The 22,418-nt window shown below is 57.4% G+C and overlaps 1 protein-coding gene across 1 annotated transcript in view; it reads right to left on the bottom strand.

Annotated features, from left to right (window-relative positions):
- The window catches only part of Slc37a1 (solute carrier family 37 (glucose-6-phosphate transporter), member 1), a 43,370-nt gene extending 21,056 nt beyond the window's left edge, over positions 1 to 22,314 (bottom strand). Inside the window, exons 1-9 of the mRNA XM_013027335.1 lie at positions 22,281 to 22,314; positions 20,614 to 20,809; positions 14,529 to 14,610; positions 10,957 to 11,089; positions 10,307 to 10,385; positions 7,178 to 7,313; positions 5,463 to 5,539; positions 4,353 to 4,519; positions 515 to 552 (exon numbers count right to left, since the gene is read on the bottom strand). Of these exons, the coding sequence (XP_012882789.1) occupies positions 515 to 552; positions 4,353 to 4,519; positions 5,463 to 5,539; positions 7,178 to 7,313; positions 10,307 to 10,385; positions 10,957 to 11,089; positions 14,529 to 14,610; positions 20,614 to 20,669 (768 nt within the window). The 5' untranslated portion in view covers positions 20,670 to 20,809; positions 22,281 to 22,314. The remainder of the gene's footprint in view (positions 1 to 514; positions 553 to 4,352; positions 4,520 to 5,462; positions 5,540 to 7,177; positions 7,314 to 10,306; positions 10,386 to 10,956; positions 11,090 to 14,528; positions 14,611 to 20,613; positions 20,810 to 22,280) is intronic.
- Between the last annotated feature and the right edge of the window lie 104 nt (positions 22,315 to 22,418).

Below are 22,418 nucleotides of genomic sequence, written 5' to 3'. Positions count from 1 at the left end.
CAGGCTGTGGCCCTGCCTAGGCACGAGCACGCATTAGGACCAGGACGGCTGGCGGCCAGGAGGAGGCTCTGAGCACTCCACGGGCCGGACGGTGGGGCCCAGCCACCACACGCCACGCCATGGGAGCCAGAGGAGGGGGAGGGGAGAGGAGCCAGGCCAGGCAGTGCAGGGAGAGGCCACCAGGAGGAGGGGACAAGCGCTGGGGGCTGCCTGTGGCACGGTGGAGACTGGGGGGGGGGGGGGGGGGGGCACAGCCCGAGGCTGCAGGGCCAGGGCGGTCACCGCGCTCCCAAGGCACAGGGAGGAGTGGGGGACACCGATCTTTCTATGGGGGGGGGGGACAAGGTCACCTGGGGTGCGGGTGCCTGTTTGAAGAGATGTTAGCCCTGCACATTTCCTCCCCATCCCTGAGGTGGAGCATGGGGCCGGCAGGGGGCAGGGGAGACGGGGGGAGGGGGGAGTCCCGCCTCATTGCACCCTGCTCTAGAAGGGGCAGGACCAGGGGAGCCCTTACCGTGGACAGCGTGGAGGAGCACCGGATGTCCTTGGGATCTGAAAGAGCACAGGAGAGCAGGGCTGGGTACACACGCACCCACACCCACCACACCTATGCGGGGCGCTGAGGCGCAGTGCACACGCACACCGGCGCACACACAGGGGCCAGGACGCGTGCCTCACAACTGTGCTGAGGAACTTCAGCGGCTCTTCCCTCCCACAGGAACGCCGCGTGGGACACGGAGGCGAGGTGTGGGACGGCGGCCGGCTTCGTGTGGAAGGTGGTTCTACCCACGGGCTCCCACACCCCGTGTGGCACACCTTGAACACACACGGGAATGCTTGCTTATAAAAACAAAACAAAACAAAGACACGATGCCGCCTGAGCTGCTCCTGTGCCTGTCCTGGGCTTGGTCTCAGGGCCGGGGCGCCATCCTCGAGCCTTTTGCTGGCGGGGAGGGGGGACTCCCTCCCTACACGCTCAGAGGTCAGGGTGGATCACCTCCAGCGAGGGTCAGACACCACGGACAGGGGCACAGCCTGGACTATGGAACGCAGTCGAGTGGGCACAGCACCAACAGGATGCAATGCGTCACACACACACACACACACACACACACACGCTCGCACACACATGCTCACACACACACATTCATACACGCATAAAGAGCATGTGCCACAAAATGTGTTTCAAAGCAGTGCGGTGGCAGCACTGTAGCACAATGGCTGGTGGAATTTGTCACTAATAAAAATGGGAAGGTGGCTCAGGAGTAGAGCGCTTGCCTAGCATGCATGAAGCTCTGGGTTCCATTCCTCAGCACCACATTAACAAAAAGGCTGGAAGTGGCACTGTGGCTCAAGTGGTAGAGTGCTAGCCTTGAGCTGAAGAAGTTCAAGGATAGTGCTCAGGCCCTGAGTTCAAAGCCACAGGACTGACAAAAAAGAAAAAGAAAATGACTGGAGATAAGATGTTGCTGCTCCTCACCCCACCTTCTCTGTTGCGGTTGTTGAGACAGGCCTACGCCTCAGCTTCCCTGTGCTGGGATTCCAGGCAGGTGCCACCCTATCAGCGAACATCTCCCTTAATAGAGAATAAAGTGTCTGTAGAAATACGGAAGGGAGGAAGCATAGAAAGGAAAGTCCCAGAAGCTAGGCTCAGGGCTGTTCCTTTCAGCTTAGCGTGATCTGTGAGGGACGTGGAGCCTTGAGCGCACTGGGCTGGTGGTGCGCAGCCTCGTCGCCCTCGGCGGCTCGGGCAGCACTTCTGCCCCCACCTGGAGTCCTGCCTTCGTAGACGCTTGGATAAGTGGACTGTTTAAACACAGCGACAGAGCTGAAAGCTTCCGGGCTGCGTTCTTTCCCTGTTGTACTTTCTCTATTGCAGGGGTGTGGCTCTGGCGGAAGGGGGGGTGGGTCAGGCCAGGGCCTGCGCCCTGCACACCTCAAAGTGGGCTATGCTGGCGCTGCACGGGTGCTCTGCCGGGCATGGCCCAAGGGCCCACACCCCGACCAGGGACATGTGGCCAGAGTCTCAGCCCAGCTGCCATGAGTAGTTACACAAAGCAGGGACCCGGCCGGACCTGGGAGGCAGACAGACTGATGCGCACCAGGGACCCTGACCCCAAACCATCATGCACAGGAGGTCGGGGACGGGCGGGGCAGGAAGGACGAGATGTTCTTGGTGGTGTCACGAGGAGCAGAAATGGCAAGGTTTAAATAGCTCTTGGACCATTCGCAGTGTGATTTAGTTGTGATGGCTGAAGGCTAATACTGTGTGTGTGAAAACACCCAGGAACCGTGGGAGGGAGGGGGAGGGAGGGGGAGGGAGGGCTCTCCATAGCGCCCTGCCCTGTTCCCTTCCTGGTGGGGGGGGGTGGGCAGGAGGCACGGAAGGCAGCCTCACTGCTGGCGGGGGCGGGGGGGGGGAAACCTCGCAGGGAACCTGCAGAGCGGGTCTGCTGCCTCCAAGCCCGGCTCTGTGGCTGAGGCCTGGCCTGCCAAGCTCGAGGCCTGGCACCTGGCCAAGCTGCTCTCCTGACCAGAGTGGCCCAGGAAGAACAGCGCCCGGAGCCCTTGCCTGGTGGCTGCCGGGAGACCGGTCCACAGCACACCTGCTGGGCCTCCCACCAGCCGCAGGGGCTCGTGGGAAGGAGACCGGTTTGATCATGAAAAGATCAAATGAGAGTTTTACTGTCTTGAGCCATCCTGCCCTGGCTGGGCCCGACCTGGTCCAGGGGGACAGCGCCCAACCCGCGCCCACACGCCCAGGTGGTCTCTATACCCCACCGCAGCTCCTCCTGTCCCAGGACACGCTCCCTCCATCACTGAGGAGGACAGGGGCAGGGCCTGGGGACATCCAGCTGGGGCAGCACTTCCCAGCAGCCCCTGGGCCTGTGAAGAGGAAGCATGTTGCTTCCTGGAGCCTGGTGAGGGAAGAATGCCCCGGAGCAGAGGAGACAGAACCCGGTGCCAGTCCCAGGGCAGCCCAAATGGCCGCGCATGAAGCACGGACCCCTGCCTGACCCACAGTGCACCTGCTCCAGCCAGAATGCCACCCTGGGTACTGGAAGCTTCTTAGGCCGCTGAGAACACGGGGAAATGGGCAGGGCCGGCTCAGGCCCGCGTCTGAGATGCTCCGTGTCCACCACACCCAAGGCGGCCTGAGGGTGGCCTGAGAGGCGTACACTAGGCCAGGCTGCACACTCGGCCAGGCTGCATCAGAAGGGTGGATCAAGCAGTAAGAGGAAAGCTGCCAGCTGGGCCCCAGAGGCTCAGGCCTGCCATCCTAGCTACTCAGGAGACTGAGATCCAAGGATCATGGTTCAAAGCCAGCTTGGGGAGGAAAGTCTGTGAGACTCTTATCTCCAATAAAACACACATACAAAAAAAAAAAAGCAGGGACGTGGAGCCACGGTTCAAGTGGTAGAATGCCAACCTTGAGCACAGAGCTGAGGGACAGCACCTAGGCCCTGAGTTCAAGCCCCAGGCCAGGAAGAAGAGGAAAAGGAAGAAGAGGAGGAGAAGGAGACGAGAGGAGCTGGAGGAGGAGAAGCAACAGCTGCTCTTTTTTCTTGTCAGTTGTGGGGCTTGAACTCTGGGCCTGGGCGCTGTCCCTCAGCTCTTTAGCTCAAGGCGAGCACTCGACTACTTCAGTGAGCCACAGCGCCACTTCCGGCTTTTTCTACTTATGTGGTGCTGAAGAATCGAACCCAGGGCTTCATGCGTGTGAGGCACCTACCACTGAGCCACCTTCCCAGCCCAACAGCATTCGCTTCCTAGGAGAGGTTCCCACGGCTGTGCCAGCCAGGCGGGGCTCGGCCAGGCCTGGCTCGGCTGGAGGCGCAGAGCTCACGGTGGTGGCCGCCTTTTGCCACCAGGGCTGGGGGACTGTATTTTGCTCTGAGCCACACCAAAAGCCTCAACACCAGGAATGCAACAGCCCAGACTCTCTGTGGGAGGTGGCTCAAGGCCTGTGCTCCCAAGACCACTTCCTCAAACACTGTTTTCAAAGTCAATCAAATCAAGTTAGGTATTAACCCTGGAGTGCAACCAGGAACTTGGTCTCCGGTAGCCATGTTACCCAATTAAGATATATGGCCCTAAGCCACGACATAGTTTTATCAGAAAGCAAACAAGCTGGCAGGTCTGCCTGTGGGGGAGGTGGACCGGGGTGGGGGGAGCGGGAAAGCCACGCGGGCAGGGCCGTGCCCTGGCCCAGGGAGGCACGAAGCCCGCCACACAAACGCATCGGGAGGGCGGGCTGCCGGGAAATCCGTGCAGGCCAGAGCGACTCCGCGCACACACAGCACTGTGTGGACGCGTCTGGTCCTGGCTCACCCCGGGGCCCATATACTCACGCTCAATGAGGAAGAGGAAGCACACGACCCCCATGGCCGCCACGATGGCCCCGGGCACGACGAAGGACAGCCCCCAGCAGGTGGACACCCAGCAGCCGGCCACCAGCGAGCCCAGGATGTTCCCCACGGAGGTGTGCGAGTTCCAGGCTCCCATGATGAGGCCCCGCCTGCAACACAAGAGGCCAGGAGGCTGACACGCGGGAGGAGGGTCGAGGCTGACCCCCAAGGAGGGGGCTAGCAGAGCTGGGAGGCTGACACCCCGGAGGGAGGGGCGAGGCTGACCCTGGAGGAGGGGCACCCACGAGCCCCGGAGTCTGACACCCTGGAGGAGGGATGAGGCTGACCCCGAAGGAGGAGGAGGAGGAGGGCCGTGGAGCTGGGAGGCTGACCCCAGAGGAGGGGCAGATCCCGCTCTGGAGAGGACTGGGGCTATGTTGCCTCGGGCTGTATAATTACACCTTCAAGTTCTTGCTCAGAGCTTATTTTCTGTAATTGAAAAGAGCTAAGAAGGGTTTTTCTTTTCTGAAATTCTTAGAAGGCTCGGGACTTCATGTGCCTCTGCAGCCTCAACCCAGTCATGGGAGTGATGGTCGTGCAGAGGCTGCTTCTAAATGAGGCTGGGGAACCCGCTCGCCATGTGCATGTGCGTGAGTGCATGCATGCGTGCGTGCATGTGTGTGTGCGCGCGGCGGCCCACAGTCAGGCACTCAGCTCTCGGCTGGCCTGGGCTGCGGCCCAGCCTCCCCCGTGCAGGGCGCCGGGCGACTTGGGTCAGGCCATCTCACACTCTCCTGTAAGTACAGAGTCGGCCTCCAGGAGCCCTGGGTGCGAGGCTCCCGCAGCTGCCCAGCTGTCTGGTGTGCCTTCCAAGGCCACGTGCACCCAGCCCAGCCCACGCCACCCTGGGGTGCAGCCCTGTGCCAGCTTTTGACCCTCCAGCCCGAGGCTTCAGCATCTTTCTTCTAACAGGAACCTAGAGTCTCTTTCTGACATTAGCTGAGAAGAAAAGAAAGTAGCATCGTCTAGTTTTTATCAGAATCTTAAAAAACCAAAACGAACCAACAATGATGACAACAAACCACGCAGGGAAACAGGAGGGCCTTTCCTCACCTTCCTTTTCCAAACCAGTTGCCCAGGCAGGCCACGACGCTGGGCCAGCCGGTGGTCTGCACCAGTCCGTTCATGACCTGCCGGGGGGAAGAGCAGAGGCTCACCAACGACCCCAGGGTGGACCCCAGAGAGCTCCCCGTCCTCCTGGGCTTGGGTGCCTCGGGGCCCCACAGAAACACCACTTCATGTGAGCCACAACCGACAGGATGCACTTACTGCTTTAGAGGAAAACGATAACTACCTACGTCACTTACACACATAAAGATGCACCTCGGCCTAGTGTAATGATATACACATGAATGGGGCATATGGCAGGCATCTGTAGTCCCAGCTACTCAGGAGGCTGAGGCTGGAGGATCACTGGGACAGAGGAGTTTGAGACCGTCCTGAGTAACATAATGAGATTTCATCTACACAAAATAATACAATATAACAAAACTCTGTGTGTGTGTGCACATGTGTGCAGTATGTGTGTGTGTGCACACATGTGTGCAGTATGTGTGTGTGTGTGTACATATTGGACTAGGTAGAGAAAAGCCAAGTTAGCCAGGACTCAGAGGCAGGGGTGTCACCACTAGCAGAGCTTCCAGGCTCTTTCAAATGTGGATATTCTATAGAAAGACATCTTTCGCCTCCTTTTGTAGAATGGGTTAGAAAGTTCAGGAAAACAGGGCCGGGAGCATGCCTTCCTGGCCTGCACACAGGAAGGTTCTGTGGTTCTCCAAAACCAGATCAGCCCAAGTCCGGTGCCGGAGCTTCCTGACGGGCAGGGCCTGCACCCTGAGCTGCAGGGCGGGGATGGGTCCCTGAGGGCTCTGGGGAGTGGGGCTGCTCCCAGAAGCCACAGGAACCAGCCGCAGCCGGTGCCTACTGGTCCTGCCAGGCCTCAGGGTTCCCGCCTGCTGCGGCCCTGCAGTGGGCAGGCTGCCGCCCTGGGAAGCTGCTCCTCCTCCCTTCTAATTCTCTACACCACCGCAGCCTGAGGCTCCTGCATCCTGCCTCTCCAACAACCAAGACCACAACAGCAGGCAGGCCCGCCCCGGCGGTGTGCACAGAACGCCGCAGACTTCCCTCCTGGCTCTCTTCTGCTCCCTAAATAAGCAGTGTGGCAAATGTATGACGTGTCTAGAGGACGCAAGAAAGGCCCCACACACACCCTGTGCTGTGTGTAGGGGACCCCAGGTCTTGGAACCCATCCCCCACAGACCCTGAGGAATACCTGCTTGCAAGTACAAGCCAGGCACCTATGGCTCACACCTGCAATCCCAGCTACTCAGGAGGCTGAGATCCGAGGAGCGCAGCCCGAAGCCAGCCCAGACAGGAATGTCTGCGAGACTCTTATCTCAAATTCACCACGAAAAAGCCAGAAGTAGAGCCATGGCAGAAGCAAGAAAGTACAGGACAGCACCCAGGCCCTGGGTTTAAGCCTCAGTACTGGCCAAAAAAAAGGGGGGGAGGAGACTTGTAGCAAACCCAGAAAAGCAGAATTAATATGCCATTTGCTTTGGTTATTTGGAGAGGTTCGCAAGCATCACCCACTCGGCACCGGGCCATGTTGTTTGTTACTAGCCCGTATTCACAGGACTGCTGGGAAGGTGGGAAACAGAGTACAGAAGCCGTGCCAGAGAAGGGGCTGTGCACCAGCGGACGTGGGGCTCTGTCACCCAAACACCCCACTCTCTTCCTCCCGGAGAGCCCCGGGCCCAGACCCTCACCTGAGCCACCACGTAGAAGGCCAGGCTGTGGATGTCGTAGAAGTACCCGAGCCCAAACAGGGCGGTGCAGGCCCCGCTGGAGAGCATCCCGAAAGTCAGGTAGTACCGGATCGGCAGCCGCTCCCCGATGATGCCGCTGCGGGTGGAGGGAGGGAGAGAAAAACCGAACCCCGCTCAGCGGCCAGCCCCGGCCCGCTCGCTGCCGCCTGTGCTCTGAGCGTCCACAGCTCCACAGCCCTGCCCTTCACCCCGACGGCCACGGCGGCGTCTTGGACGCCTGATTCCTCATAAAAGGTGCCAACAGTCAGAGGACAAGCGGACCCATTGTGATGGCTGCCCAGGCACGAGAGCAACTCTCGTGCAGCTAGTTAATCCTGCTTTTAAACAAACAGTAGCCAGTCAACGCCTATAGTCCTTTAAATTCCAACTGTCGAACTACAGATGGCATCCCGCCAGCCGCTATGACCCTGACGTGGCCTCCACTGGTCCAGTGAACCCAGTGCGCAGCGCCTAGGCCAGCCACCTCTGGCACGGTGGCTGGACGGGGCGTCCACCCTTGCCTGGTCTAAAGAGAGAGGGGCTGGGGCGGAGCTCCGTGGCATGGCGGAGCTAGTACTGAAAAAAGAAAGATGAAGTAAGGTCAGGAAGTCTGAAGGGGGTCACCGGGTCCCCACAGCAGGAGCGCACGCAGGGAGGCCTGGCCTCATTGGAGACGCCTCCTGAGCTGTGTGGCGCTCTGGTGACTGAGCCTGCAGGCGTCTGCCCGAGGTAGAGAATCTACCCAATGGCCACAGTGCTGGCGGGTGGGAGGCTCTCTCAGCAGAGGGCGGCGATGAACCCATCGCACCCCCACGCCTTCCTGCCGGACGGTGGCCAGGCAGCCAGCGTGACTTCTGCGAGTCCCACACTGCAGCCTCGGAAAGACCCGTGGGTCTCATCTTCTCCCTCATAGTCACCGCAGAGGTCTGATAAGCGTGGCACAGGGTGCGGAGAGGCAGCGGTCAGCCCGCACTCTCGGGAAATGGCCGCCCTGTTTTTGCATTTCATCCCGAGGCTTAGAAGCAGGGAGCTTTTCCCGCGGGTAACCCCCTCGGGCGGCCCCGCCTGGGACACACAAGGAACCCTTCCACCCCCGAAACAGAATCTGAGGTGACAACTAGGCAGTCAGAGGTGCACCCTGGCAGGACTTGACCACGCGGGCTTGAGAGCATTCTAGAGCTAAGAGCTCTCCAGCTCAACACGCTCCTGTTCTCTAGTGTTGCTACACGGTGCTGGGACCAATCACCACTCGAAAGCTCTTGGAGAGCTGTCCATGGGAACAGAGCACTCGCATTGCATTGAACTTGCATGGGCTCCCGCCTGGCTGGTGGACGTGCCCGCCACCCGTGGTTCCCCGGGTAACCACAGCCAAGCACCGCCGCGGCGCAGCCCTCACAGCGGCTGCCGCCAGCCCCGCGAGCCTCAGCCAGCCACACATTGTGAGGCTGTCGTGGGAGACAGAATTTGACTCCCATAAACTCGTGGCGACTTGTGTGAAAAACTGTCTTTAGCAATACGTACGCAAACTTAACCTCACTTCCTGTACTAAGTTCGGTTTCCGACCTCAGCACTGTGGAGACTTCTTCAGAGTACGGGGTGCTCCTATGTGCTGCAGGGGACTCTGTTTCCGTCTCTACCCATTCGATGCCAGGGGCTGCCCTCCCTTACCGGTGACAGACAGCGTCTCCAGGCACCCCTAAATGCCCTCTAGGGGACCAAATGGCCCTCAGATGACAGCCAGCGTTAAACGTTGCTTTCTAGTAACAGAAAACATCTTTTGCGTGGGGCCTTTTATTCTATCTCCAACGTGCATCCAGTAAGATCGCGGTCACGGGGGCTGGGCGGGCACGCGGCCAGCAGGCTGGCTGAGGCTCAGTCCTGAGGCAGCCTGGGCTGTGCTGCTCTTCAGCTGGGCTCCTGTTCCACTGTGCCCCCCGCTGGGGCTGCTGGGCCACTCTGGACCCATTCACCCACTCACACCGGCGCCCAGGCCTGTGCCCAGGAACGTCTCATGACGGACTGTGTGCGTCATCTGCAGGGACCGCGTCCCAGGGCCACCTACAGGGTGTGGTGGAGTCAAGAAGACCCCAGCCTTGGTCCCACAGGCTGAGGGTCTCGGGGAAGAAGGTAGCATTTATAGGAATCTCAGGGACCCTCAAAGCTCGAATGATCTGTCTCTGAACAAAAGCCTCTTGAGATTAAAGCATTAGTCCCTGTGATGCTTAAAAAAACTAACCAAATGATGAGCTGGGCGCTGGGCGTTCACGCCTGTCATCCTAGCTACTCAGGAGGCTGAGATCTGAGGATCGTGGTTCAAAGCCAGCCATGGCAGGCATGCCTGTGAGGCTCTTATCTCCAATGAACCACCAGAAAACCAGAAGTGGCGCTGTGGCTCAAGTGGTAGAGCACTCACCTTGAGCTTAAGAGCTCAGGGACAGCGCGCAGGCCCAGAGTTTAAGCCCCACGACCCACAAGAAAAAAAGCTTACCGAATGAACATGAAGGCCTGGGCTGGACCGGTTTTTAATCAGCCAGCGTGGTCCCCTCACCCCAGAGCACTGGCCAGCCGCCCAGGGCCAGCCCTTTATCCAGGTACAGGCGCGGGAACAGCCGGAGAGCGTTTCCATGTGTTTAGTCAGTCAGTCCTACAGCTACGCCATGTTTGACTTGTCATTTCCCTCGTTTTTCAATGGGGACACCAAGGCCCAGAGGATCGCAGCCCAGTTCCCACGGTCACCCTGGGGCAATAGGCTGCCTCATGCCGGCTGGGAGGTGAGCTCTGGGAGATGTGCACAGGAGTGGAGCTATGGAGCGGAAGCTGCAGTCCCTGCTTCCCAGTGCCACGGCCCTGGCGTGGGCAAGCCTCACAGAGCGTCCTGACCACTGGGCCGTAAGGCTGAGAGTGGCTGAACAGCTGTTCAGGCCCTGCCTCCCGGAGACACGACCGCCCGCTTGCTCTCACCTGGCCCAGGACCGAAGCACCTGTAAGTAATAGCTGCCGGCTGCACACTCCTGAGGGCCTCCGTGTCCCTCGATTACTTTCTGTACTACCAGAGGACAGGGAACGATCTGGAAGCTCAAGCAGACCTACCTCAGGTACATCCCGATGGCGTAGGCACACAGGAAGGCATAGTCCAGAGCCCCGAGCAACTGCTGGTAATTGCTCTTTCCTGCATGGAGAAGACCCACAGCAGAGGCTCAGTCCGGTTTAGTTTAGTTCTGGAGCTGAGCTATAAGACACAAAACTTGTGTTCTTTCCACGTGGGGGCCTGGAGCGTGCCCAGGTCGGCCTGACCACAGGCAGCGGAACCATCACGTTTTCAGGAGATGCTGGGATCCGACGCCATCCCAAAGCTCACAGGGCAGACTTCCTCATGTCTGAGCACCCCGCCGGGCCGCTGCGGCCTTCCTTTGCCCTCCTCTCCGCTTTGCCCTCCTCTCCGCTTTGCCCTCCTCTCCGCTTTGCCCTCCTCTCCGCTTTGCGCTCTGCCAGTTCTCACTCCCCGTCTGGGACAGACACACGCCGCAGGTCTGTCCCCAGCCCCAGGCTCTCCCTTCGGGGGTGACCCCTGCACCGCGCACGGTATGCCTGCCAGCCAGGAGGAACAGGGTTGCCAGGAAGGAGTGCACGGAAAAGCATTTACTCCTCTGCTTGGCACCATGGCCATCAAGTAGCCGGCTAACACGGGCAAGGCAGGCATGCGGGGCTGCGGGCGGGAGGCTGGCCCGGCCCACACTCACCGAAGGGGGCCCAGCCACAGTCCGTCTCGTTGTCCAGGAGCTGGCCGGCAGGCCTGTGTGCATCTCCACGGCTTTGGCCGCTGGATCCGGGCTCAGCCTCATCCTGGGAAGCGCACTGCTTGTGGAGCTCACCCTAAAGGAGGTGAAGATGGAGGCGGGGCTCAGCTGGGGACGCAGCGACACAAGACGCAGAAAACAAACATCTGTGTTTCAAAAGACCAGGCCAGGGCTGGGAGGGCAGCTCAGAGGCAGAGCGCCTGCCTCGCATGCCTGAGGCCCTGGGTTCGAGTCCTCAGCACCACATAAGCAAAAAGAAAAAAGCCGGAAGGGGCGCCGTGGCTCAAGTGGTAGAGCGCTCGCCTTGAGCTGAAGAGCTGAGGGACAATGCCCAGGACCAGAGTTCAAGACCTGTGACCACCCCCCCCAAAAAAAAGGTAAGACAACTGGAACTTCCTGAGATTGGGGACCACCGGCCACCTGGCTGGCCCGAGGACCAGCAAACAGTGACGGGGTGCGAGCGCGTGAGAGGAGAGCAGCCCCGGGAGTGAGCAGAGGCCGTCAGGGCGCCCCAGGTCAGGGACCAGATGTCCTCAAGTGTCCTCAAGACCAGAGGAACCTGGGAAAGGCAGAGAACCTGGGGGTGGTGGGGCACGCTGGCCTGGGCGGGCTCGGGGCCACCCCGGTCCTGTCACAGGTAGGTGGCAGCTGATGTCCTGTTCACCTCCTTCAGGAGGGAGCCGCCGTGGGGCAGGTCACCCCCATGGCCGGGATCAGCCTTGGGTGGGGGAGGGCATCATTCAGGAGGGAGCCTCCGCGGGGCAGGGATCAGCCTTGGGTGGGGGAGGGCATCAGACGGTAGGCGCTGCCCTTGGGTGTAGGTGCTGCCCGGCACCCATGGGTCCAGCTGCTCTCTGCCACACGGCTTCTTACCACCCCTGGGCTGTTCTACACAGATGCAAATGTCCCAAAAGCCAGCCACAGCTTCACTTGACAAACTCAGTAATTATCTCACACACAACTTTCCCCAGCAGCGTCCGTGTTCCTCGCAGGTGCCAGGCCCTCCCTCCCCGCTCTGCCGAGTGCCACCCTCTGCCTCCACAGCTCAGGCGCTGGCTGCTCCCAACGGGCCACCCCCTGCACCGTGGGGTCAGGTGAGACACGGGCAGGGTGCCACCGTCCCTTCCCTGCCACCTGGCAGCATCAACGGTGCTCCCTCAGAACCCAGCGCGTCTACTTCCCACCGGGTCAACCACAGGCTCCGGTCCCTGCTCATCCAGGAGGACCCAGGGCAGGGCGGACCAGACTCATGGACAGACATCATCTGTCAGTCTAGACTGGTTTCCAATGTTAGCCTCACACAAATGCAAGTAAGAGAAAAGGAATTCTGCAGACCACTGCCTGAAACAACACTTACTTCTGTGAATATCCACGGAGAAGAACAGGTTAGAAATAATCACCCTCCTCTTCCTCCTTCTCTTCCTCTGTTGTCTTTTTTGTGTGTGTGTGTATTGGTCCTGGGGCTTGAACTCAGGGCTTGTGTACTGTCCCTGAGCTCTTTTGCTCAAGACTAACACTCTACCATTAGAGCCCCAGCCCCAGCTTTTTGGTGGTTAACTGGAAATAAGAGGCTCATGGACTTTCCTGCAGGGACTGACTTCAAATGGAGATCCTTAGATCTCACCCTTATGAGTAGCTAGAATTACAGGGGTGAGCTATCAGTACCTGGCACACAGTGGTGTGTGTGTGTGTGTGCGTGCGTGTGTACTGGGGACCTTGTATTCTTGCTCAAGGCTGCACTCATCTACCTCCAACTTCTTGGTGGTTAAATGAAGGTAAGAGTCTCTTGGATTTGTCTGCTCAGGCTGACTTTCAACAGCAGTCTCTTTTGCCTCCTCAGTAGTAGCAGGATTATGTGTGAGCCACTGGTGTCTGACTTTTTTACCCATTATCTTAAAAGGCAAAGAAGCCCAAGGGATTCAGCACAAGGTTAATCTATAACCAGGTATATCTACAGTGCCAAGTTGAAAATTCTGGGTGTTACAGAAAGCCCAGGTAAGATGCGAGTGTATCCCTGTTCACTAAGGCCATCAACCTAGTGTGAGTTTACTAAGTGTGCTTAGTAATGAGCTGGCTAAGGCTACCGCCTCTTTGTCTATCCCTATCTCTTTTGAAAACAGCATTTAAAAGATGTTATTATAGAGGTGAAGTACGGAGAGGTGACAGTTACATAAGTCAGGTAAGGAGTACATTTCTTTTTGGACCTTCCCTCGCACTCTCCCAATTTTTTCCCTCCTATCCCCACCCACAAATTGTATAGTTCATTTTCAATATAGTGCCTAAAAAGTACCACGGCTACATTCATTCACCCTTTGTCCTTTGTTTCTGTGCCTCCCCTTACCCTCCCAAAGGAAAGAACAAGATAAAAGGTAAAGAAAAGAATAGCAACAAAGAAAAAAACCTCTTGTGTCCATGTCGGGAGCTCCTGTTGCTGAATGTGATTTTGTGGGATGGGAGGCACGCAGGCATTGCGCCCTGTGTTCCTCTCCCTAGTGTCCTGCTCTGCCTGCGTGTCTAGTATCCTAGATCGTTTATTATGGCCCAGGGTGTTTTAGATCTCACTTCCACGTATGAGAGAAAACATACATCGGAAAACCAAATTCCTAAAGGACCACACACATTCCTACAGTCAGTGAGTGAAAGGGCACTGAGAGCCAAGAAGGAAATTTAGACTCTTTAGAGTAAGTAAATGTTTCCTATAGACTGGGGGTGGCTGGAGAGGGAGCAGCCCAACCCCCCCCCCGTCCCCACTCTCCCCTCCGTTCCCGCCCCCCCCCCCCCCCCGGGGCCAGCAGCCCTGGCGTTGTCTCTGCTGCCTGGAGGAGGTGGAGGGCAGCTGTGCGTGCCAAGCCTCAGGGGTCACAGGACAGTGGACCTGGCCCTGCCTGCAGCTGCTGCCAAGGGAGGGAGGGGCAGGACAGCTATAATGGGCTGGTGTTGGCACGGGGCAGCTTCCTTGTGCTTCCTATGATCGCCAAAGGCCATTTGAGCCTGCTGCCAGCCCCCAGGCCAGACGGATGCCAGCCCATCTTCCACACTGGAGGTAAGGAGAACGCCCCTTCTTTCTCTGAGTGGTCATGATGGCAGACTGTCCACCTTGGTCTTCCCTTCCCCTGCCTGCTCATCTCCCTGACCCTAGGTATCTGCCAGCCTGGAGCCCACCTCCACGGCCGCACTCCAGTCCTACTGAGAGTCTGAGCATGGTGGGGAGCGACTGCAGAGGACACACACGGAAAAAGAGGGGGCCGCCAACAGGTGGAAGCAGCCCCTGAAACTGGGGGGCCTAAGCAAAAGAGGGGGCTGCCAACAGGTGGGGGCAGACCCCTGAAACTGGGGGGGGGGGGCTAAACCATCTCAAAGATTTCAGTTTATGAAAAGGGAAACAAAAAAAAATCCAATGAAACAGTTTGTCTCTCACAATCTCTCCTCTCTACCTACTTACCTTTCAGCCGCCCTGAGTCAGAGATTAGCTGGGCAGGGGAGATAGAAAACGGAGTGGTTTCAGGATTCCTTACCTTAACTATGCTGATAGGCTTTCGGGATAAGTGGAAGCTTGCGTACAGCAGAAACGTCAGGGTGAAAATGAAGGCTCTGTACCTGGAACACAAGCCGGGCAGAGAAGTGAGGCTGTGTGCTCAGCGCTCCTCGGTGCTGGGTTATTTATGCTGTGCCATTTCCATTACCAGCCAAACCTCCTGCATACAACACTCCGGTATTAAAAGAAACGCCACGCTCTGTGTGTGTGTGTGTGTGTGTGTGTGTGTGTGAACGCACGTGCACATGTGTGCATGTGCTGGTACTGGGGTTTGAACTCAAGGCCTTGAGCTCTCACTTGGCTTTTTCCATTCAAGGCTGGCACTGTACACCTCCACTTCGGGCCTTGGCTGATTAGCTGGAGATAAGGGTCTCACAGTCCTTTCTGCCTGAACTGCCTTTGACCACTCCTTAGATCTCAGCCCCCTGGGGAGCTAGGGTTAGAGTCACAACCCACCAGCACGTGACCAAATCGAAACTCTTCTAATGGTGTAAGAGACAGGAGAACCAGCTTTTATTCTGCCCTGTGCTCACTCAGCACTGCTGACGCCGATGTGAGGGTCACCACACTCTGCCCTACGGTTCGGGTCAGTTCTGACACGGGGATAGAGAAGTGGGCCAGGACCCAGGGCTGAGGCCTCTGTCCTCAATGCCCATCACAAGGCCCAGGGTGCGGCCTGAGCTTCTGACAGCTGACCACAAACTGGACTTCCCACCCACCTCCTCCAGTTGGGTGATCTGGCTGTACGCACAGCGCAGATTATAAAGATTGCCAAGAACCCAGATGGGGCCCCTGGTAGGGGAAGAGACGGCACAGGGAGGGACGCAGCAAGGATGAAGGCCTTCCACACCCAGCACGGCCACCGCCATGTGTTCAGGAACCAAGAAGCTTCTGAGCCTGGCCTGGGGGCTTCCTAGAGCAGCAGAGACTGACCCATCACTGGCCACTGGGGGGGTCTACTCAGCTCCCGCCCCCTCCTCCCAGGGAGCAGAGCTGTGGTTGGAACCAAACCTCTAATCACAGGTGAGTTCCCTGGGTAACCTGCCCCATTCTGAGGGGAGCCCGGAACCCCCTACCCCCCCCCACCCTCCGGTCATCTCAGACACATACACTGGGTGTGGGGGCTCATGCCTGTAATCCTAGCTACTCAGGAGGCTCAGATCTGAGGATCATGGTTCAAAACCAGCCTGGGCAGGAAAGTCCCTGATCTCCAATTAACCACCAGAAAACCAGAAGTGGCGCTATGGCTCAAAAGTGGTAAAGCGTTTACCTCAAGCTGAAGAGCTGAGGGACAGCGCCAGGCCCAGAGTTCAAGCCCCAGGACTGATACACACACACAAAAGACACCTACAACTTCACAGATTCCAAGGGTTTGAGGAAGAGCTATGTGCAGGGAGCGGAAGCAGAGACCAAACATACATCTACTATTATATCACGAGATCACAGATGTCCATTTGGAGGGGTGACTCTCAGAGAAACCTGGGATTCCGTAAGTGTACGTTTATGTTTGCAAAGCAGACACGAGGGGATGACTGCTTAGTTTATAACCCAAGAAAATGTTTGTGTAGACTTTATCCTGGCCAATTGAGGCCGTATTTATCTTGGTTGATAAGAGATCGTATTTATTTCATTTCTGTGCAGTTTTTTCAGAAGCTTCCTAGCAGGTAACTACTTCATTGACCCCACAAGGCAAAGTCAGGATGCTGGAAAGCTCTGAGCTTGGCCAACGATGTAGAAACACTGTGCCCGGCCCTGCTGCCCTGGCAATTGAGAATGAGGAGGAGAGAGAAAGAAGGGACCATGGGAGAGACAGATGCTGCTCCCTGTCTAAAAGCCAGGACCTACTGGGCACTGGGGCTCACGCCTGTAATCCTAGCTGCTCAGGAGGATGAGATCTGAGGATCACGGTTCAAAGCCAGCCCGGGCAGGAGAGGCCGGGAGACTCTTCAATTATTCACCTAAAAACCAGAAGTAGAGCTGTGGCTCAAAGTGGTAGAGTGCTTGCCTTGAGCCAAAAAAAAGCGCAGAGCCGGGTGCTGGTGGCTCACACCTATCATGCTAGCTACTCAGAAGGTTGAGATCTGAGGATCACGGTTCAAAGCCAGCCTGGGCAGGAAAGTTTGTGAGACTCTTATCTCCAATAAACCACTCAGAAAACCAGTAGTGGTGCTGTGGCTCAAGTGTTAAGAGTGCTAGCCTTGAGCTGAAGAGCTGAGGGACAGCGACCAGGCCACGTTCAAGCCTCATGACCCACAAAAAAACAAAACCAAAACAAAAACTAGCTCAGGGATAGCACCCAGGCCTTGAGTTCAAGCCCCATGAATGTCAACAAAATGGAAATAAAATCCAGGAGCCCCTACAGAAGAACACGACAGCCAGAGGGAACCGGTACTTGAGCCACCGGCCACCCTGTTTCTGGCTTGAGACAGCTGTGGATCACAGCTGTGAATCAAGCTATTCAAGGCAGAGACCAGGAAGAAGGGCAGCTGCTTTGCCTGCCAGGCCGCCTGGCCCGCGTCATCTCCACACGTCCTCATTCGCAGTGCGGCTTGCTCCCCTTCAGAAGCTCTCTGTGGTCGACACCCAGAATCCCACAATTTTAGGGCTCCCTGCCTCTCTGACCACCAGCAATAGTAGAGACCTGAAATTCCAGGACTTGACCACAAAGGAAAGACTACACTTCAGGTGAGGAGAAAGGATTGATAGGTAGCCTTGCTTGACTGAAGCTACAGCTTCTGGGGAAGCAAAAGCAAACAGAGCAGCGGGCGGGCTAGGAGAGAAGACACCCACCCTTCTCTCTGAGAAACATGAGGTCCCCGGCACTCTCTTTCCCAGCAGGCCAATAGGCAGACAGGAAGACAGCAAGTTCTGAGGAGCGGGGGCCGCGCTGACCACGGCCCCGACGGCAAAGGCTGGGCCTACGCACAGGGCCTTGCCAGCTGCGGAGCCCAGGTCGTTGTCATATGCTTGCACTTCTGACATCGTCCATGGTGGGGGGGGGGCTCTGTCGAGGGCAGAAGGGCACACACTGCTCCGCACCTGACAAGGCAGTACCGGAGCTTCTGCTACCTCAGCTCCATCAGCCCTAAGACCCAAGTGTCCAGCCACAGCTAAGTGGACAGACCACGCAGCCTGTGAGTGGCCCTTCTGCCCTGTGGGGTGCGGGGTCCCCTGCTCCACCAGCCACAGAAGTGTGAGCGACGCCCATGCCTCCCATCCCTGGTGGGGAGGAGGCCTCTGCGTGCAGCGTGCAGCCGAGCCGCCGCCCTGCCCGCTCATTGTTGACTGCTAATGGAGTGTGACTCAGCGGTCTTGGGCTCGGCTCTCCAGCCTCTCCTCCAGGGCCCAGAAATGGCAGGCTGCCTCGTCAGGACAGGACAAGGGCTGTGGAAGGGCAGAGCCTGACAGGTGGCATTCCTCGAACGCCAAAGCTGTCTGGGGGGACAAGAGGTGGGGGCCATGGCTGGGCCCGCCTGCCCCACAGGCCCTGAGCCTGTGGGCTGAGTGGCTTCAGGACAGCCCCTGGCTGGCCAGCCCCATACACCCAGACTCCCTTCCACACAGGGAGAGCAGGGCGGGACATCCCAGGTTCCTCTGTGTGGAGATAGGGCACCGGATGAGCCTGGGAGGCAGAGTGACCCGCAGGTCAGCAGGGGTCAGGGGTCAGGGTCGGCACGCACACAGGCTGGACTTGCCTAAAGACGGAAGAGGGAACCTTATCTTCACCTAGCTGGTCTCAGGCCCAGGCTACTTCCTCCATGCCAAATTTGTCCTTCCCCTCTCTCTTCCTCAGGATGCAGGGGAGACAAAGGGGCCCGTGCTGGGGGCCTGGCATCCCCCGCTCCAGAAAGGCCGACTAACACGGCTGCTCTCAGCCCGGCCTTCGGCGAGCAGATGCCTCACCTCCACGGCTCTGTCCAGAACCCGGCGACTGACGTCCAAGCTCCCCCACCCCCCACCCCTGTCCTAGTGGGGCCATCATCCTCATCCTCATCCTCATCCGTTAGGAAATGTGAGTCTGGGGGAGTGGCTTTCTTGCACCCAGTGCTGCACTGGGTTGAACAGAGTCCTCCAGAAACTCATATTTACCACAACTGCAGAAGGCGATCTTATTTGGAAATAGCATCTTTAAGCGTGGTGGAGGTGAGGTTTCGGTAGCTGAGGGCAGTGACACGCCGCGACACAGGAGAGGCCCTGTGACTGCAGAGCTGAGATGGAGGGAGGCAGCGGCGGGCCGAGGCCTGGGGTCGGGTACCGGGGCGGGGGCACTGCGGCAGCACAGCGCTGGACAAGGCAGGAAGCCCCTGTGCGGGGGCCCGCAGGCGGACCACAGACCTGACGTCACTTGGGTTCTGTTCTTCTGGAACATCTGTTGCTGGAGACACACAGGCCATGGTACTTTGTTGGGCAATTTCTCGGGAACTAAACCAATCCAAATCTTTCTTATTTTTGCTTTTTTTTGGGGGGGGGGTCTGAATTCAGGGCCTGGGTGCTGTCCCTCAGCTCTTCAGCTCAAGGCTAGCACTCAACCACTTGAGCCACAGCGTCACTTCTGGCTTTTTTCTTTTTGCTTATGTGGTGCTGTGGAATCGAACCCAGGGCCTCAGACATGTAAGGCAAGTGCTCTACCACTGAGCCACCTTCCCAGCCCCTTATTTTTGCTTGTTTTTCGCAATATATCCTTAAGATTAAAGCAGATACAGGGAGATGTGAGTCATCCACAGTGTTCCAACCAGGAGCCGTGAAGGTGAACTATAGTAAGTCAACACAAGAACATGTTTGGGGGCTAGGGGTATGGCTCAAGTGGTAGATCACCTCCCCAACAAGCACGAGGCCAGAGTTCAAACCACAGTATGGAGTAGCTTTTGTTTTAAATGAATCCCATGTTTCTAGCAAAAATCCATGTTACTCCAGGACCGGGGTGCACCTCCAGGGCCTCAAAGGGCCAGAGGTGGCCGCTGCTCCGTCATTCCCCACAGTCACACATGCACACGAGTCTACAGATGCTCTGGAGACCGATTCAGCAATGCAACTGATACACAAAGTATCCACGGAAACCCAGTGGGGAGGTGCGCTCGCTCGGGGGACTGAGACACGGGACACGCAGGGCCGCGGGTTAACAGGGGCTCTCTCTGTCCCACTAATAACGGGTAAGGAAGCGGAGGGACCCTCACTCGGAGATGATGGAGATGCCTGTCCTCAAGCTGGCCCCCCGTGTGGCTCAGAGATGCTCAGATCTGCACCACAGCCAGACTCCATCTCCTGGGAGCAGGAGCCTCCGGGAAGGAAAGCATCTCTCAGGAAGAGCTCGACAGATTCCTCTGCAGTCCTCCTCCAGGAAATAACGGCAAACATTAACTCTTATCACAGGAGAGACGCAGCCCCACCGCGGGAGACAGGCTCGATCATCTGCTCCTTCTGCTCTAAGGCCCATTTATCCCATTTATCTCTCCGCTCTCTCCCAAGTGCTTTCTCTCTCCCCTTTCCCTTATTAAAGATGATAATGAGGCCCCAATTCAAAACATTCCGGAGTCCAGCTTCTAGAAGACCTTCCGTCTTAAAACTTGTCTCTTCCTCATCTGTCTTTGGTCAGTTTAACTCACAAGACCAGAGGTCCGGCCTCTGTGCCGCCATTGCTCCCTTCCACCGTGGGGGTAGAATCCTGGGCCCCGCGGGTGGAGACTCAGAACACACAGGCCGGGAGGGAGGCTCTGGACACAAAGTGGGGCTCTGGTCTCACGGAACTGGCTCAAGCTCACGTTCTCTTTGAAACTTGGGCCTGATAAGACCATTTATCAGTTTATTTATTTTTATTATTTATTTATTTTACCAATAACCACTTTACAATCTTAGCCTATAATCCTTGGCTATTTTTCTGTAGCAACAAGGATGATTTCAGCACCCCTAAGGATCACCCAGGAGTCCAAGAACCATGTTGGCATGACCGGACCAAACAGAAAGACATATGCGCCCCACTCCAATCCACAGCTTCCACCACTGATGGGCAGAGAGAGTTCCGCTGGCACCCAACAGCACCATGCCAGAGACAGGACCCCCAGACTCACCACTGATCTCGGGAGAAAGAGGTAAGGAAGCGGATGCCAGGGGGGAGTAGAGCCATTTACGTTGCCACCAACTTGGGAGCTCCAGTCACAGAATCAGACGCTCCGTCCACGGGGTACTGGTTCCCCGCCAACTTGCTGGGAAGGCAGGGGTGTTCTGCTGGGTCGTGCACCTGTTCCCTCCAGCAGCGGCCACACTCTAGGGGGAAAGGAGAAGCATTGGAAAGTCTGCCAAGACATCTTCCAAGTCACCAACACTGAAAGTGACTCCACAGCCATGAAGCAGTACCATCCAGTCCAGACCAAAGCTGAACTTCTGAGACCTGGCAGGGGGGAGGAGGGCTCTCACCCACGCACTGCCCTGGTGCCATTTGTCCAAAGCTCATTGAAATGCATTTCATAGGATACTCTGCTGATACAGAAAGCGGAAGTGGCTCTCACCTTCATTTGGAAGGTTTCTAGAGATCAGATGAGCACTGTCTATGCCAGTGGCTGATGCTTACATGGACCGTGACGTCCTACCGGATGCCCAGCTGTTAGAGCATGCCGGGCACAGTTCTGCCCACTGGATGAGGCCACTCTTGAGCCCAGTCACTCAGCTGTGGCTTTGCAAGTTCAATACGAAGTGGGGTGAGTGGGTCTGGCCGGCGCCATCTCGGCCCCATGGTAGATGGTAGGATCTGGTCTCTAGTTTTCAGTGGGGGAAAGGTGAAGCCCTCTCGTCCCAGGTGAGGCAGGGGTGGGTACGACGCTGATAGGTTACTAAACCTGTCAGTCCAGTGCCTGGGACTCAAGTCCTGATCCTCCTGATCCAGCCCCCTGGCCCTCACACTGTTTAGGCCAAGACCTGCTCAGGCACCAATGAGTGCCGTGTCTCCCTGTCCCTGCCCTGTCTCCTGTCTCACCGCAGGCCCCACTGCAGCTCTCCAGTGCGGCTATGCTGGTTTGGTGGTATGTTGTTCTTTCTTTCCTCTCTGGCCTTCCTGGGTCAGTTTCCTAACAGTGTTAAGTGTATTTTCTGGCTGCTGGTCTTGGAGACAAGAGTCCACCATGAAGTTGCTGGCTTTTTAATAAAGGCTCCAAATCCAACCTCGCAAACTGTGGTTTCTCAGTTTTCTCGTGACTGGACTTGTGTCTGATTTATGGTACAACAGACAGCATGCTTTGGGATGAGCGTCCCCTGTCTGTCTCCATCTCTCTCCTCTCCTGTGAGTGCCTCAGGTGTGAGGAAAATGACCTCATTATAAGGTCTGAGCTGAAGGAGAGCAGTACAGGGAGGGGTGGAGCAAGGCCTGGGATTGATAAGGGACCTAAGCACCCAGACACTCAGTCTCCAATCCCAACGCCATGGCTTATATTTCTGAGTCACTGTGTCTTCTGGGCTGGACTGGGGCTATAGCTTAGTGAGTCGCTTAGCAAGCCAAAGGTTCCCAGCAACACACACACACACACAGCACACTTCTGGCTGTTTGTTCCTGTTCCATATACTACACTGTACGGAGCAGTTAAAATCCTCACTGAATGTTCATTCGCAGCCTGACCCCAGCCACAGTGAGACCACTTAAGCAAGCGAAATTGGTTCTACCCCAAAAGCCTCAGCTCTCTCCCCACCCCCCATGCTGACCCTGGGCTAGGTTAAGTCCAGGCCAATTGCACAACTGCTCCCTTACCTTCCCTGGCTAAAAAATGGAACCTGAATGAGAGAGAAAGGGGACTTTCTGGGTGGCAGACACCGCGTAGCACATGGCAGACACCGCGTAGCACATGGCAGACACCGCGTAGCACATGGCAGACACCGCGTAGCACAT

Source organism: Dipodomys ordii, unplaced genomic scaffold (genome assembly GCF_000151885.1).
Source record: "Dipodomys ordii isolate 6190 unplaced genomic scaffold, Dord_2.0 Scaffold103, whole genome shotgun sequence".
Taxonomy (NCBI): domain Eukaryota; kingdom Metazoa; phylum Chordata; class Mammalia; order Rodentia; family Heteromyidae; genus Dipodomys; species Dipodomys ordii.
The sequence above is the reverse complement of the archived record's forward strand: the minus strand, read 5'-3'. Positions and strand labels throughout refer to the sequence as shown.